This window comes from Puma concolor, chromosome F2 (genome assembly GCF_028749965.1).
Source record: "Puma concolor isolate L17-30 chromosome F2, mPumCon1.1.hap2, whole genome shotgun sequence".
NCBI classification, from domain to species: domain Eukaryota; kingdom Metazoa; phylum Chordata; class Mammalia; order Carnivora; family Felidae; genus Puma; species Puma concolor.
In genome coordinates this window covers 38,445,014-38,461,858 of record NC_141684.1, presented here as the reverse complement: position 1 = coordinate 38,461,858, position 16,845 = coordinate 38,445,014, and the positions used below count along the sequence as shown (strand labels likewise).

Sequence of the window (16,845 nt, the reverse complement as noted above, 5' to 3'; positions counted from 1 at the left end):
AAGAATATTGAATACTTTAAAATATAAAGCCTTGAGTCTTGAATATGTTATTGTATTTTGGGTGCTTGTTCAGTGGCCTGGTACATTTTTAAATGTTCAGGATTTGGTATAGAGAGTTTTAGTTTTTATTTGGACTGTTTGGAACTGACTCAAAATACTGATTTGTTGTAAAGTTTATAGCAGTTCATGTTACTTGGCATAATTACTATAACCTTTGAGAAGGTTTCCAAAGATAAATTTTCCTATTATAGTGCTAAAAATATTATAGTAGAGGTTTTAAATGTTTTTTTCATGTGTGTGGCATTTTAGGCCTTAAGTAATTTTCAGTTAAATACTTAAATGCTCAAGTTTTACTTTTGTATACCTAAATTTGACTATAGTGACTGTGGTGAAATGGTGTGTAGCATCAATTTAATGTTATTAAATTTATTTTTATTTTTTTCTTAAAAATTTTTTAAAGGTTTATTTAAAATATTTTTGAGAGAGACAGACTGCGAGCAGAGGAAAGGCAGAGAGAGAGGGAGACACAGAATCCTAAGCAGGCTCTAGGCTCTGAGCTGTCAGCACAGAGTGCTGGGGCTCAAACCCATGAACTGTGAGATCATGGCTTAAGCTGAAGTCAGTCACTTAACTCACTGAGCCACCCAGGCGCCCCTATAATTAAATTTTTTAATTGGGAGAGTTCGCATGGATGTGTGAAGAAAACTCGCAGATGGAACTTACTTTTGTATGTCTTATCAAGTCCTCTCTGTTTAACTGCTAAACTCATCCTTTAAGTGTGTGTGTGTGTGTGTGTGTGTGTGTGTGTGTGTGTGTGTGTGTGTGTAGCATCAAGTAGCAAGGACATTGCAAAGCATCTGATGATTGAAACATGAAGAAAGTAACTTCATGAAAGCACCCTATAAACTACAATAATATATAAATTTTAGGCCTTGTTACTCATAAGGATCAGCTATGGCAGATGCTTCAGAGAGATCAAAGAAATTATAGTAGAATCAAAACCCTTGGAGTTTGTAGATTTGGTAATTTTCAACCTCAACAAAATAGTATTCTCTGGGGGTTTGGAGAAATGGTGCTTTTATACATGTCTGGTAAGTGTATAAATTGGTATCATTTTGGAGAGTACTTCTGCAGGATCTAATTTGAAAAAAATCTGCCTCATACCCATCCATTCCAATTTTCAATGTCTATCCTAAAGCAAGGGTCAACAAACTTTTCTTTAAAAGGTCAGACAGTAACTATTTTAGACTTTGTGGACCAAGATACAAAATTTAGTATCTTATATAATACTTAAATAATAAGAGAACAAATTTCCACAGATTTTGAGTTGATGAAAGTAAAAATGTTTTAGTGTACACTTTTTTCATAATACAGTTTTACTAATGAGAAGAATGGAGTTCTTTTTCTTGGGGTAACATTTCACCTCATTGGGGTTCCCACTTAGTGTTCCCTGTCACCAAATGGATTATGAATGTTCATATGTAAACATTATTCATAGCTTGTAGGCAGTACAAAAACAGGCATTGGGTGAAATTTGACTTGTGGTTTGCTGACCCCTGCCCCAGAGAAATTTTTGCATATGGAAATATACAACTGGAGGTCTGGATATGCTCACAGGGATAGCTCTCTCCAGTGTAATTTTTGGCGGGAATCCTAGGAAGCGTAATGGTATACATAGGTATAGCACCATTTATGTAAATGTAGAAAACAAAATGATGCTAAAGATTGTTCTCAGATATATGAAGTATAACAAGTAGATAAAGGTATAACAAACAAGTGGACAGGAGACATCCCAAATTTAACTCCTCCCCTCCTACCCCTTGTAATCACTAACTTACTTTCTGTTTCTATGTATTTGCCTATTCTGGACATTTTCTCTTTCTCTTTTTCTTTTTCTTTTTTTCTTTTTCTCTTCTTTTTCTTTTTATTCTTTTTATCTTTATCTTTTTCTTTTTCTTCTCTTGAGAAGGAGGGAGAGTGAGAGAGAGAGAGAGAGAGAGAGAGAGAGAGAGAGAGAGAGAGAAGATAGAGAATCTCAAGCAGGCTCCACGCCCAGTGCAGAGCCTGACCTGGGGCTGCATCTCATGACCGTGAGATCTTGACCTGAGACCAAAATCAAAGAGTCCAATGCTTAACCAACTGAGCTATTCAGGCACCCCCTTGACATATATAAAAGAAATCCTACAGCATATGCTGTTTTGTGTCTGGCTTTTTTCACTTAGCATAATGCTTTTAAGGTTCATTCATATTGTAGCATGTATCAGGATTTTATTCCTTTTTTATGGCCGAAGAATAATATTATATGAATATACTGTATGTTGTTTATCCAATTATCTGTTGATGTGCATTTGTGTTGGTTCTAGTTTTTGGCTATTATGAACAATGTAGTTATGAACATCTGTGTATAGATTTTTGTGTGAAGACAGGTTTTCATTTCTTTTGGGTATATACCTAGGTGTGGAGTTGTCTGGTCAAATGGTAACTCTATTTTTAACATTCTTAGGAACCACAGAACTTTTTTCCCAAAAGGATTGTGAAATTGTTTTTCCTGTTCTACTACCACCACATTTTTTACTTCTTCACATCTTCACTAATACTTGTTATTGTCGGTTATTTTGATTTTATTCATCTTAGTGGTCGTAAAATGGTATTTCGTTCTGATTTTGATATGTTTTCATAATGTTTAGTGATGTTGAACTTTTTTTTTTTCATGTGCTTATTGGCCATTTAGATATATCTGCTTTGGAGAAATATCTATTCGGATCTTTTGCCCATTTTTGAATTGTCTGTTACTGAGTTACAAGCATTCATTAGGTATTCTGAAGGATTTTGTTTCTTTAAAAGTGTAGGTGACAAGCCAATTTGACAATAAATTATATTTAAAAAAGTGTAGTTGACAGAATGACAGTATTCATATTTTAAAAATTCTGGGTAATGAAAAAATCATTTATTTTCTCAGTTAAATTGTTAGTGGGCTAAGTGAAGAGAAAATATTTAATTTCTCTCCATAAGAAAAAAACGTAATTGTCATTTTAAGTCCAGAGCTTTTTTGTTTCAGTGGATACATGAGCAAAAACTAGATTTAGAGGGTTTAAAGAATGAGTAGGCAATGAAAGAAAATGCAGCATTCACAGGCTTCTCTGTCAAGATACTTGCTGATTAAAGATGAGAAATGGAATTTTACTGAAGGTTGGAGAAGAGATAGTGGTGAGAAAGTTTTTTCTTTAAGAATTAAGTGGAGGGGCACCTGGGTGGCTCAGTTGGTTAAGTGTCAGACTTTGGCTCAGGTCATGATCTCGTGGTCCATGGGTTCGAGCCCTGTATTGGGCTCCGTGCTGACAGCTCAGAGCCTGGAGCCTGCTTTGGATTCTGTGGTCCCCTCTCTGTCTGCCCCCACTTGTACTGTGTTTTTCTGTCAGTCTTTGCCAAAGATAAATGAACATTAAAAAAAAATTAAAAAAAGAATAAGTGGAGAATCTAGCATACTTTTTTGAGAGGGGAAAGAGGAAGTGGAGGGAGGCGGAGTGAAATTGTGAGCTAATATATGAGCTAACTCAAATGAAGCATCAAATTGCTGTTCTGCCAATATGGAGTTTTGCAGAAGTCCTTTATCTTTATTGGACCTCACTTTCCCATATGTGAAATGAAGTGGTTTATTTAATATTTAAGCAGTTTTAGCTCTGAGGTTCAGTTTTTAATCAACTAGATCTGATTCCACCTCCTGAAGGCTTTTCCTTCCCCAAATGTTCATTATTCTGTAGAATTTTCACTATTATCCTTCTTTCTTTAGTTTTTGCTTATTCCAGTGTATTTCTGTAAATGGATTAACTTTTTTTTTTTTTTTTTTTTTTTTTTTACTGTTTTACTGTTTTTATTTTTGTAAAATACACTTAACATAAAAATTACCAGGGTGCCTGGCTGACTCATTCGGTAGAGGATGCAACTCTTGATCTCTGGATTGTGAGTTTGAGGCCCACATTAGGAGTAGAGATTACTTAAAAAACAAAACAAAGGAAAACAAAAAAACATAAAAATTACCAGTTACAGAATTTTTAGTTGTATAGTTCAGGAGAGTAACTACATTCATAATTGTGCAAGTGTCATTACCATCCATCGCCAGAATCTTCTCATGAACCCCAACTAAAACTTTATTAAATTATTGCAAGTCCTCTCTCCTCTGTCCCTGGGTAACCACCATTCTACCCTTTGTTTCTATGAATTTGACTACTTAGTACCTCATATTAGTGGAATCATATGATGAATGTCCATTTAACTGTTGTATTTTATTAAGATACTGTTTCTAAGATTCATCTATGTCATAGCATAATTTAAACTTGCTTACAGTTTGAGTCTGAATAATACTACATTGTATTTATGTACCACATTTTGTAAATACACTCTTTCATTGATGAACACTTGGGTTATTTCCACATTTTGGGTTATATGGATAATGGTGGTAAAAACATGTTATGTATACCTGTTAACTTCACTGATTTTATTTTCTATATATAGCCTGAAATGGAGTGCTAAATAATAAATTGTAATTTTATGTTTAATTTGATTTTACTTATTTTTATTTTTTTGGTTTAAAAATTTTAAGTTTATTTATTTATTTTGAGAGAGAAAGAGACCGGGACAGGGGTGGAGAGAAAGAGAATCCCAAGTAGGCTCCACACTGTCAGTGCAGAGCCTGATGTGGGGCTCGAACCACAAATCATGAGATCATGACCTGAGCCAAAGTCAGATGTACTTAGCTGACTAAACCACCTAGGTGCTCCATGTTTAATTTTAAATACACAGCATATGATTATGAATAGCAGCTGTGCTATGTTATATATTTTTTAAATATTAAAAAAGGTTTCATTTAAGTTCCTGTTAGTATACATGTAATGTTAATTTCAGGTGTACAACATAGTGATTCAATACTCCATACAACACCTGGTGCTCGTCACAAGTACACTCCTTAATCCCATCACTTATTTAACCCATTCCCCCACCCATCTCCACTATGGTACCATCAATTTGTTTGCTATAGTTAAGAGCATGTTTCTTGGTTTGCCTTTCTGTTTTTTTACCCTTTGGTCATTTGTTTTCTTTCTTAAAATCCACACAGAAGTGAAAGCATGTGGTATTTTTTTCTGACTTATTTTACTTGTGTAATAACCTATAGGTCCATCTGAGTTGTTGCATATGACAGGATTTCTTTCTTTTTTATGGCTGTATGGTAATACTTCATTGTGTGTGTATATGTATATACCTCATCTTTATTCATTAATTAGTCCATGAGTATCTGGGCTTTTTCCATCATTTGGCTGTTGTGGCTGCTGCTGCTATATAAACATTGAGATGCTTGTATCCCTTTGAATTAGTATTTTTGTATTCTTTAGGTAAATACCTAGTAGTGCCATTGCTGAGTCGTAGGGTAGTTCTATTTTTAACTTTCTGAGGAACTTCCATACTGTTTTCCAGAGTGGCTGCACCAGTTTACATTCTCACCAACAGTGCAAGAGGGTTCCCCTTTCTCCACGTTTTTGCCAGCATCTGTTGTTTCTTGTGTTCTTGAGTTTAGCCATTTTAACAGGTTTGAGTTTTGTATTTGTATTTGTTACAGTTTTGATTTGTATTTCTCTGATAATGAGCAACATTGAACATCTTTTCATGTGTCTGTTGGCCATATGGATGTCTTTTTTGGAAAAAGACATACATATTCATGTCTTCTGCCCATTTTTTATTTGGGTTATTTGGTTTTTGGGTGTTGAGTTTGATAAGTTCTTTATATATTTTTGATACTAAATCACTGTTGGGTATGTCATTTCCAAATATTTTCTCCGATTCTGTAGGTTGCCTTTTAGTGTTATTGATTGATTCCTTTGCTCTGCAGAAGTTTCTTATTTTGATGCAGTCCCAAAAGTTTATTTTTGCTTTTGTTTCCCTTGCCTTCGGAGACATATCTAAAAAGCAGTTGCGGGGCGCCTGGGTGGCGCAGCCGGTTAAGCGTCCGACTTCAGCCAGGTCACGATCTCGCGGTCCGTGAGTTCGAGCCCCGCGTCAGGCTCTGGGCTGATGGCTCAGAGCCTGGAGCCTGTTTCCGATTCTGTGTCTCCCTCTCTCTCTGCCCCTCCCCCGTTCATGCTCTGTCTCTCTCTGTCCCAAAAATAAATGAACGTTGAAAAAAAAAAAAAAAAGAAAATGTTAAAAAGCAGTTGCTATGGCTGATGTCAAAATGGTTACTGCTTGTGTTCTCTTCTAGGATTTTTATGTTTTCAAGTTTCACATTTAGGTCTTTAATCCATTTTGAATTATTTTTGTGTATGGTATAAAAAAGTGGTCCAGTTTCATTCTTCTGCATGTTCATGTCCAGTTTTCCCAATACCATTTGCTGAAGTGACTTTTCCCCATTGGATATTCTTTCCTTCTTTGTCAAAGATTAATTGACCATATAGTTGTGGCTTCATTTCTGGGTTTTCCATTTTGTTCCATTGATCTAAGTGTGTATTTTTGTTACAGTGCCACACTGTCTTGATCACTACAGCTTTGTAGTATAACTGGAAGTTCAGAATTGTGATGCCTCCAGTTTTGTTTTTCTTTTTCACGATTGCTTTGGCTATTTGGGGTCTTCTGTGGTTCCATACAAATTTTAGGATTGTTTTTTTCTAGCTCTGTGAAAAATGCTGGTAGTATTTTGATAGGGATTGGATTAAATATGTAGATTGCTTTGGGTGGTATAGACATTTTAACAATATTAGTTTTCATCTATGAGCATGGGGTATTTTTCTATTTATGTCATCTTAAGTTTCATTCATCATTATTGTGTAGTTTTCAGAGTACAGGTCTTTTACTTCTTTGGTTTATTTCTAGATATTTTATTGTTTTTGGTGCAATTGTAAATGGGATTGATTCCTTAATTTTTCCTTCTGCTGCTTCATTATTGGTGATAGAAATGCAACAGAATTATGGATGAAGTTTCATCATGAAGTCAATGCTTGATTTTTTTTTTCTGTCCCTTTAAGGGACAATCTTTAGGATGTTGGTTATACTATTGTACCGGGTGTCTTAAAATGACAATAGCATAAAAATGATTTATTTTACATCACAATTAGTATGTTTTCATTGTCATTTACAGTTAGTGTGTTTTTATACTTTTTGCCTTTTATTATTGAAAATTATAATATAGCATAGTAATTTTGTTAAAAACTTACTAGAAATTTTTTATATTTCTAAATCTACAGTTTCTTCTATTTATGTTAATTCAAGGACATTGTAAAGTGTTAAAATATAGATGATAAATTTTTAATATTCTAATTGGATTTTTTTAAAAGGTGGCACTACATGTTGAATTGTTTATCTAATGTGATGTATAAGTCATCTTATTCAAGGTGACCTTTCCTTCAGCTAAAATTTTTATTGGTATTTACACTTACAGCTTCATATGTTTTTTGCTGGTTCAGATGATTAGTTGCAGTGTTCAGTACTTTTACTCTGTTTCTGAGTATATAAACTATCCTTGGTGAAGGCAACTTCAATTTATACTCTGTTTCCATTTTTCAAGATAAAGTTTTTGTAATGTTGGTTAAGGGCTGTGGACAAGTTAGGTATTATAAATCTATGTATTTCATTACTGTAATTAACATTTTTTTTTAGCGTCTATTTATATTTGAGAGAGACAGAGAGACAGAGAGAGAGAGAGCGCGCACGTGAACGGAGGAGGGGCAGAGAGAAAGGGAGACACAGAATCCAAAGCAGGTTCCAGGCTCTGAGCTGTCAGCACAGAGCCCGATGCGGGGCTCAAACTCATGAACCATGAGATCACGACCTGAGTTGAAGTCAGATGCTTAACCAACTGAGCCACCCAGGCGCCCCTAAATTTTTTTAATGTTTATTTATTTTTGAGAGAGACGGAGACAGAATACGAGTGAGTTAGGGGCAGAGAGAGAGGGAGGCACAGAAGCTGAAGCAGGCTCTAGGCTCTGAGCTGTCAGCACAGAGCCCAACACAGGGCTCCAACACATGAATGGTGAGATCATGACCTGAGGGGAAGTCGGATGCTTAACAGACTGAGCCACTGAGGCGACCCTTCGTTATTGTAATTTAAAAGAGAGTTGGGGGCGCCTGGGTGGCTCATTTGGTTGGGTGTCCAACTTCAGCCCAGGTCATGATCCCATGCTTTGTGGGTTTGAGCCCCGCGTTGGGCTCTGTGCTGACAGCTCGGAGCCTGGAGCCTGCTTCGGATTCTGTGTCTCCCTCTCTCTCTCTGCCCCTCCCCTGCTTGCACTGTCTTTTTCTGTCTCCCCAAAATAAATAAATACTAAAAAATGAAAAAGAGAGTTGGAAATTGGTTATTTTGAATAATTTTTGGGGGGAGAAAGGGGGAAAGAGTGTGTTTTGGGGGTACAGAGGGAGATAGAGAATCTTAAGCAGGCTGCACTCCCAGCCTGGATCCCTATGTGGGGCTTGATCTCATGACCATGAGATGATGACCTGAGGTGAAATCAAGATTTGGACACTCACCTGAATACTGAGCCACCTAGGCTGCCCTGAAATAATTGCTTTTGATATAGTAGGTAGGCCCTCTTTCATTATATTTGCCTGAATGTTCTCTTAGAAGTGTCTCTGAACAGCATACAAATTTAATAATAGTTTAAAAAATATTACAGAATAAGGTATGGTTTCCCCAGAGTCTTTTGCAGTTCTGCAAACATCCAGCAGGGATCTCCTCTACACCCAGTTTCCATCTGAGTATAATTACTGATAGTGTCTGTGATTATACTGTTTGGGCATTTTATAGAATATTAGAAAGTGCCTTGAGAGAGTTCTTAGTTGGACACAGATAATGTAATATGATAAAATATTAACCTTATTCATAGTCTAGAAATATTTGGAGGTTGGGCAATGTTTTACAATGTTTTTTATTAAATGGCATAGTAATTGTAAAGTTTAGAATCTTTTACAATGGGCCTTTTAGAGGAAATGTGAAATGCTGAAATTGCACAGTGCCTAAAAATTCTTTGCATACAGTATTGCTCAGAACAAGTCTTCAAAGAGAATGGATGGATAACTTAATTTTCAAGGTTGATCATTTAAGTATTAGAAACATTTTTTTCTCAGACTGTATTTCTTGCCACGTGGTTGACAGTAGGATTTATAGGAATTAATAGGTGTTCACTTTCATTTTCTTTGATAGTAATTAGGTAGGTCCTTTGAAATGAAGTTTTTCTCTAAAAATATGTAATTCTAACTAATGTCTCATTTCTAAAAAATTATTTTGTTCACTTAAAACTGACTTTAAAGGAAATGATTTGACATTGTCAGTTTGATGAATGATAGGGACATGATAGCTTTTTGAAACCATTTGGGAATAGTTTAATACTTTTTTAAGAAATTGATCATCAGTTTAGAAGTTCATTGAATGAAAGTATTTTTGAAAATTGAACAATCTTAAACATGTTTCATTGTAGAACTTATCAGTTAATATAAATCCTAGAGATAGGAAATTCAGTGCTTTATGAATCCAAGGAGTAAAAAATAATAAGGAAAGATAAGTGTTAGGGTTAACTTACTTTAGTATGTTGTTGGAAACCAGTAACTTTGTTTTGTATCTCTGTGTGTTAGCGTTTTATGTTTGAGATGTTTATCTTTTATATTATTGGAACGAATTGGAACTCATTTGTAGTAAGTTCTCTATAGTGGTTCATGTAAAATGTGATGTTATATTGGTTCTTCCTTCAAAGCAAATATACTGTTCAGGAATTTTAAGGAATGCTTTTAAAATTGAGTGTGATCTCGTTTTAAGTATAAACATATGAAGAGTAATGTATGTCATGTACCAAATTTCCTGGGGTGAAAACATTAGCCATACAATTTTCACAAACTAAAGGGGTACTTTGTAACATTTTAGGATATATTTGGATATCCTTTTTGTGTGTGCATAATGTAAGTTGAAGGCAAAATACATTTTTGATTGTTTTTGTTGTAATTAATGTTTTTTAGGCATTAAATGATATTAACAGTAATTTACTAATTTTTACACAATACAGGCACAATACAGGCACTTTATGTTACCAGAAAGTGTGTGCATTTTAGCAGACAATAAAACACTAAATAATAATTATGTTTAGAAACAAAATGTGAAACTTAGAGTTAGTAAGAAGCAGTGATCTTTCAGGGACATGAAAAATACTGTATGTTTAAATCTCTTAATTTGGATTTAGTCAATGTTAAATTGAATAAAAGAAAATGTTGATGTTTGGGAAGTGGAAAAAGACATTGGAACATATTTAGTGTGCAGCTGTTGTAGAGCAAATTGAAACTGACGTATTTCATCCTGTGCTTATTAAAACTTTGTCTCTGTGAACATTTGGATCTTTTCTTTTTGTTTCAGATATTTGGTTTCCAGGCAGGACTGACATCTTTGGATTGTAGGGGATCTTACTGCTTACCTGTACCGATTATTCCCTCTTTCAGCACTGCTCTTTATGTTAAACTTCTGAAACTACCCACATGCTGGTAAGTATTATGTTAAAATATGGCTTATGGCAATTTTCATGTATTATGAAGGGGAAAAAACTCAGTCGTGTCTCTTATGCAAGTGTGTTAGTTTTATACAAAACCTTAGAAAAATATCTGAAGTTCTTCTGCCTTTTACTGAGACACTAAAAATCTCTCTTTAATGCCTGAAGTATACTAGATCATAGTCTCTCTTGTGGTAATGTTAACTGTTGTCGGGGTAATAACTGTTAATCCATGTTGGAACTAGAGTAAACTGTTGCTGCTTCATACTGTACTAGTAACTGTAAGGGCAAGTACCTTATTTTTGCCTTTTTAAGAGGATATGGACAAAGATTTTTAAAAGTTGCCATTTAATATCAAAGCCTAAGTATTTGTCACCTAAATAACAATTTCATGTGTATTCATAGGCACTGAGAAAAGTATACCCATAACATAGATTAGACATTTGATATGTCTGTAGTTAATGTATTTTAGATGAAACGGATTTTAGACCATATTTTCATTTGTTTTTAGGTTACTTTATTTGGAGGTCGTATTTCTTTAAATTGAAAGAGGTTTATAGAAAGAAAGCCAGTAGTTATGACTTATTAAATTTTAGTTGAAAACAAACTTTAATATATTAAAAAGAAAATTGCTTGAAGGTATGAAAAAAGGTTTCAAAACATGAAATATATTCTAGTGAAATAGTTCTACATTTTAAAATTTAGATTACTTTTATTATTTGGATGGAATATGTCTTTGCTTTCCCATCCTAATTAGTAAGCTAATTTTTACAGATTGTTAATTTCTATTAGTTATTTATGAAAAGCAACATGACTTCTAGAAAATATATTTTATCTGAAGTACTTCATTTATTAAAAATATATGTCTTTAATGACTTTTAAAATGAAATTTATAAATTGCTCACATCTTCAAAAATTTTACCTATTGATCCAGAAAATTAAAAAAATATAGAAGTTGCAGTTAATTAAGTCTTGGAACCAGTTTTTTTTGGTAAAATGAAACCATTATTAAATGATCATTCTTAATTTTCTCTTGATAAGTTTAATTTTGTCCTTAGCTATCCATATTCCACGCGTGTCATATATTATGTTGTATAGAGATTTACTTTTTAACTTTTTATTTGTATATACATAACATGTTGTATTTGAGCCAAATTTTATATTCCAATCTATTAAGAAATACCATGGGATATGTCCCAGTTGGTTATGTTGATTATCAACTTTAATAGATGTTTGTAAGTACTGTTATCTCAGTTATGTGCTGATTTATTTATCATTATAATACTGATATTTTTAGAAACGGTGCAATTTACCTTAGAAAATACTTAGCTTTTTTTTAAAGCCAAAATTTTCAAAATGAATTATAGCCTTCATATGAAAAAAATTGAGTATTTAAATAGGCAAGGCTTAGTTTAAGGATGTGAAGGACTTACTGCAAGTATTGTCAAATGTGGTTGAAAATATGCCTGCTGACATCTAGAAGAAAATATTCCATTTAAAATACTAAAAGCATGAGATCACACAATGCTTATATTTGGAAGTAACTTGATTTTTTGTAGTTAAGACCACTTCTGTGATATTCGAGTGATATTTTTCTATGCTTTACATGAGTATTTTGCTTTGAAATAGTTTCTTTATATTATTTTCCATAATTAATAGACCATAAACTATAATTTGTTCTTAGCAACTCTAAATTGAAAGTAATACATGTAAAACTCATTAAATTGATATGTATTTTAGTTAAATGAAATGAATAAGATCCCAGATAAAATATATCATATAGTGCTTGCATTAAATCAAAATCATATGAGAACTGAGAATTTTATTTAACTCATGTTGTGAGTGAGGATTATTTTAGTAAGGCACCCTGTTTGTATCATTTAATGTCAATTCTGTTCCCAGTATGGTATCTCCCTGCCTCAAATCATATAAGCCGTTTCATTTGAATTTTTAAAAATTATATTCCAGTTTCCTAAAGCACATGTATGATGCTATGTATATTTATATTTATCTACCTACCTACCTATCTATTCAATAAGAAGAGCATATTTACTATAGGCCATGGATTTTAAAACCCTTATACCACACTGAAAAAAATTTTAGTTGGAATGTGTAAGTTAGTAATGGAAATCTAGATTTTATATAAAACAGAAAAATAGTTTCATACTTTTTGTTTAAAAATGTCTAAATTGATGCTAATCATATGTGAAATTTCAGACTAACATTTATTTTAATCATTTTTGCTAATTTTTAGAAATATATGGTTTAAGTAACATTGAAAATAAGTTATTTTTTTCCGTATGAATGTTCCTGTTAATATATTTTAACAAGCTAACACTAAACTGCAGTTTCTTGGAATTTATTTTTTTCAAAATATTTTGGTCATATTTTATCTTTCTGTATTACACAGTTTCTAAACAATAAATAAACATTTCAAAAATTTTTTTTCTTCATTACTTTAAATCAGGTTAACTTTTAATTCTTTTAGTCCCTTAGAACAGGATTAAATTATGTAGGATATAGTGGGAAAGACATAGTGATGATAATATTTAATGACAGAAGTCTTGAGCAGTTAATTCAAATTTTAATTTTTCTCTCTGTTTAGTTATCGGATGTTTAAAAGCAGGCAATAAAGTATTGGTTAAAGGGCAATAAAGTATTATAATGTTATTCTAAGTAGGATTAAGGCTTGGTCTCTTGTAGATACTTACTTTAAAAATTTCTACTTTGGTGATAATGCTTTTAGGCTTCTAGATACATTCTTGGAGTTAACATTTTTTTTTTTTTCAGAACAGAGAAACTATAATAAACACATTAACTTTATTTCCAAACTTTTAAATTGAAATACTAATATTTTATGGAAAAGTGCATAAATTATGGTGTTTCATAAGTGAATTGGACCTTTGGTAACCAGCAGAAAGATCAAGGAGCAGAATATTATCAGCATCTCAAAAGCCTCTCTCACTTACCTTCCTGCAGGGTTAACTGTTATTCTCATTTCTAATAATATAGATTAGTGTTGTCTATTCTTGGACATAAATAGAATCATCCAACATATTCTCCTTTTTGACTGGTCTCTGTCACTGAAAGTAATGTTTGGGAGATTCAGACAGCAGAATGTAGTTTTTAGATTGTTTGCTTTTGTCATTATGCAGTATTCTATTACATGAACATTGACCATTTACACATTTTTGATCTGTAATTTTAATTGAAAAATAAGTATCTAAAGTGTGTGTCAATTTATTTTTTATTCCTTTGCCATTTTCCCTTTTCCTTAAGAAGCTTCAGTTGTTTGGGAGATTGGATGTCATTCATAAATATTTTTTGATTTTCTATGTTGTGATAAGCATTGTGGTATATATTGGAATTGGGGAAAGAATACAGTAGAATGCAGTGAGGGTAAGGGATATCCACAGAGCATGAAAACTTAGTCTAGTGGGAGAGGACACTACACACACAAGAAAACATTTGTCTTTCAATGGCAAAATTGAGGCTTAAGTGAAATGTCCTGTTTAAAGAAAGTAGAAAATTTCCCTGCGACATCGTGGTTGGTTTCAGAGAGAAAGTGGCAGTACAATTGGGTTTTATTGGTTGAATTGGGTAGATATCTAGACATCAGGAGATTGTTTGGGGTGCAGAAGTTTCTATGGGGATAATATTGTCTGAACAAAGTCAAGGTTGGTCCGTTGGATCTGAGAATGGTACTGTGGGAGAGGAATTTGGAAGTCTCCTTTTGGGCCTTGACTTGTACATGATTAAGGGTGTCTGAACTTTTTTAATCTTAAAAAAAAAAAAAGGTTAACCTAGTTAATGAAATATTCATTAACCCCATTTATTCCTCACCAGGCTTGTTAAATTGCAATTATACTATAGTCTTAAGTTCATTTTGTCCTATAATTGAGGGTTCAAAAATGTGATCTCATTTATAGAGAGATAGGTGCAACATACTTTGGAAGTTCAGAGAAAAATTATTTTGGCTTAGAAAGTCATGGAGAACGTGAAGATGGTAACTTCTAAGCAGATTATTAAAGAATGGATACGATTCGAAAGAAAATACTTTTTTATATAGTGTTAGGTTGTTAGGTACTTTGATGAAGTTTTCATTAACAACGCTGTGAGCTTAAGATGATATTCTCTGTTATAAACTAAAGCTCAGGGAGGTTACATAAATTGTCCCAAGTCACACAGTGTCTGGGCAAGGAATCTCATGGAAGGTTATCTGATTCTAAAGTCTTTGGTGCCTTTCTTACCTGAAGGTGTGAAGATGTACATTATCTTTTGTTAATCATCTCCAGAGGCTCAGTGTACTTCTTGCCTTGTAGTAAAAGTGGATTTCTATGTATCGAGAGGACAGTTGAGATAATACAGCTAATAAATCTGAACTCTCCTAGTATCTCCTAGTATACAGTTAATAGTATATAGATATTATTGTAATGATCTCATAGAATTGTAGATAATAGGGTTAGGTGGAATCTTAGACATTATCTCAATTTATCAGTCTATGATGCAGCTTTTGATTTATAGTTGTTTTTCCATGGGTTGAACATTTTATCCAGAGAGAGGCAACCAGATTCATTTTTGGGCAGCTCTAGAGTTCTTTATTTTATTGAGTCAAAATCTGCTTTCATGTTTCTTCTCTTTCCTAATTATTGCTTATATGTGTCATGAGTCATTTTCATAGACATAAGGAGGTGGGAAAACACGTTTCTTTACAAGATTGAGGGATCCCTCTAAGTACCCATTCCTTATTTAACACAGTGGCAAATGTCTTGGTTTTGGCTCATGAAGTTATTGAACAGTTCCTTTGTTTGAGGAAGGTGTTGCTGGGAATCTGTGTTTGAGTTCAGTGTTAATTAGGAAATTTGGCGTTAGTCGGCTCATGGTAATTGATGTGGTGTGTAAAGGCTAAGAGAACAGATACGGATCTTTTTGCCTCCCTGAAACAAAAACTGAAGCAGCCATTTTCCTGCTTTAGCTCAGAATAACACTAGAATAAATGCTTTAAGCTTTAATGGAGGCTAGGCCCTTCAAGATAAAAAAAAAAGCGCCAATATTTATTTATCAGCAAACATAGAGGATAAGTAACCCACCCTACAGGGCTCAACATCACGTTGCTCAACTGCCCTGTTCTTTATAATACCACAGTTTGAACCTCAAGAACATAGAGTTGGGATTTTTAATACCCCTGGAGATAGAGGTTTTTAATTCACTTTGTTCCAGAGCTATGATTATTTTCATCTGCTTTTGTGATAAATACTGTCCTGAACAGAATGTCTTAAAACTGGTAAGACTTAGTTGGGATGCCACCTCCACTTGAGTGGCAGCAGCCTGATTGTCAGCTTCAGTTCTTGGATCTGGAACGTGCTTTCATGGGATATTTTGAACTGAAAAGAAATCCTTTCATCATCTATTACAATCTTCTCATTTCTTTTTTTTTTTTTAAATTTTTTTTTTTTTCAACGTTTATTTATTTTTGGGACAGAGAGAGACAGAGCATGAACGGGGGAGGAGCAGAGAGAGAGGGAGACACAGAATCAGAAACAGGCTCCAGGCTCTGAGCCATCAGCCCAGAGCCTGACGCGGGGCTCGAACTCACGGACCGCGAGATCGTGACCTGGCTGAAGTCGGACGCTTAACCGACTGCGCCACCCAGGCGCCCCACAATCTTCTCATTTCAAAGATGAAAAGACTGAGTCCGGGAGAGTTCAAATTACTTAACCTAAGACCACACAGTAAATATCAGTGCTTCAGTGTGATCCTCCCTTTCTTGATTTAGGACTCCTTCAACTGTACCCACTACTTAAAAGTTACTATTATTTTAATTTATGTATGATAAAATATACAAAACAGAAAGTTTACCATTTTAACCATTTTTAAGTGTACAATTCAGTGGCATTAAATATATTCACATTGTTGTACTACTGTCACCACTTTTCATTTACATAAATTTTATCTTTTGTACCCATTGAAACAGTAAATTCCCATTACTCCTTACTTTTAGTCCCTGGTAACTTTTTACTTTCTCTCTGTATGAATTTGACTATTCTGGGTACTTAATGTAAGTTAAATCATTAAATATTTGTCCTTTTGTGTCTGACTTGTGTCACTTAGCATGAAGTTTTCAAGATTCATCCATGCTGTAGCATATGTCAGAAATTTTTCTTTCCTCCCCCTCTTCCTCCCTCGTGTCCTCCCTAACTTGCTCCTTCCTTCTCTCTCTCCTTTCATCCCTGTCTCCCTTTTCTTCTAAATTCATTCCATTTTAAGGTTGAAAAATTCCAATGTATGTATATACTTTATTTATTCATCCATCAGTGGACATCTGGGTTATTTGCAC

General features: G+C 33.8%; 1 protein-coding gene across 7 annotated transcripts in view; it reads left to right on the top strand.

Annotated features, from left to right (window-relative positions):
• VPS13B (vacuolar protein sorting 13 homolog B) overlaps positions 1–16,845 on the top strand; it is an 822,593-nt gene that overhangs the window by 127,768 nt on the left and 677,980 nt on the right. For all 7 annotated transcript variants that reach the window (XM_086696045.1, XM_086696043.1, XM_086696044.1 and 4 more), the window contains one exon: positions 10,379–10,503. In XM_086696045.1, coding sequence (XP_086552171.1) covers positions 10,379–10,503 — 125 coding nt within the window. The remainder of the gene's footprint in view (positions 1–10,378; positions 10,504–16,845) is intronic.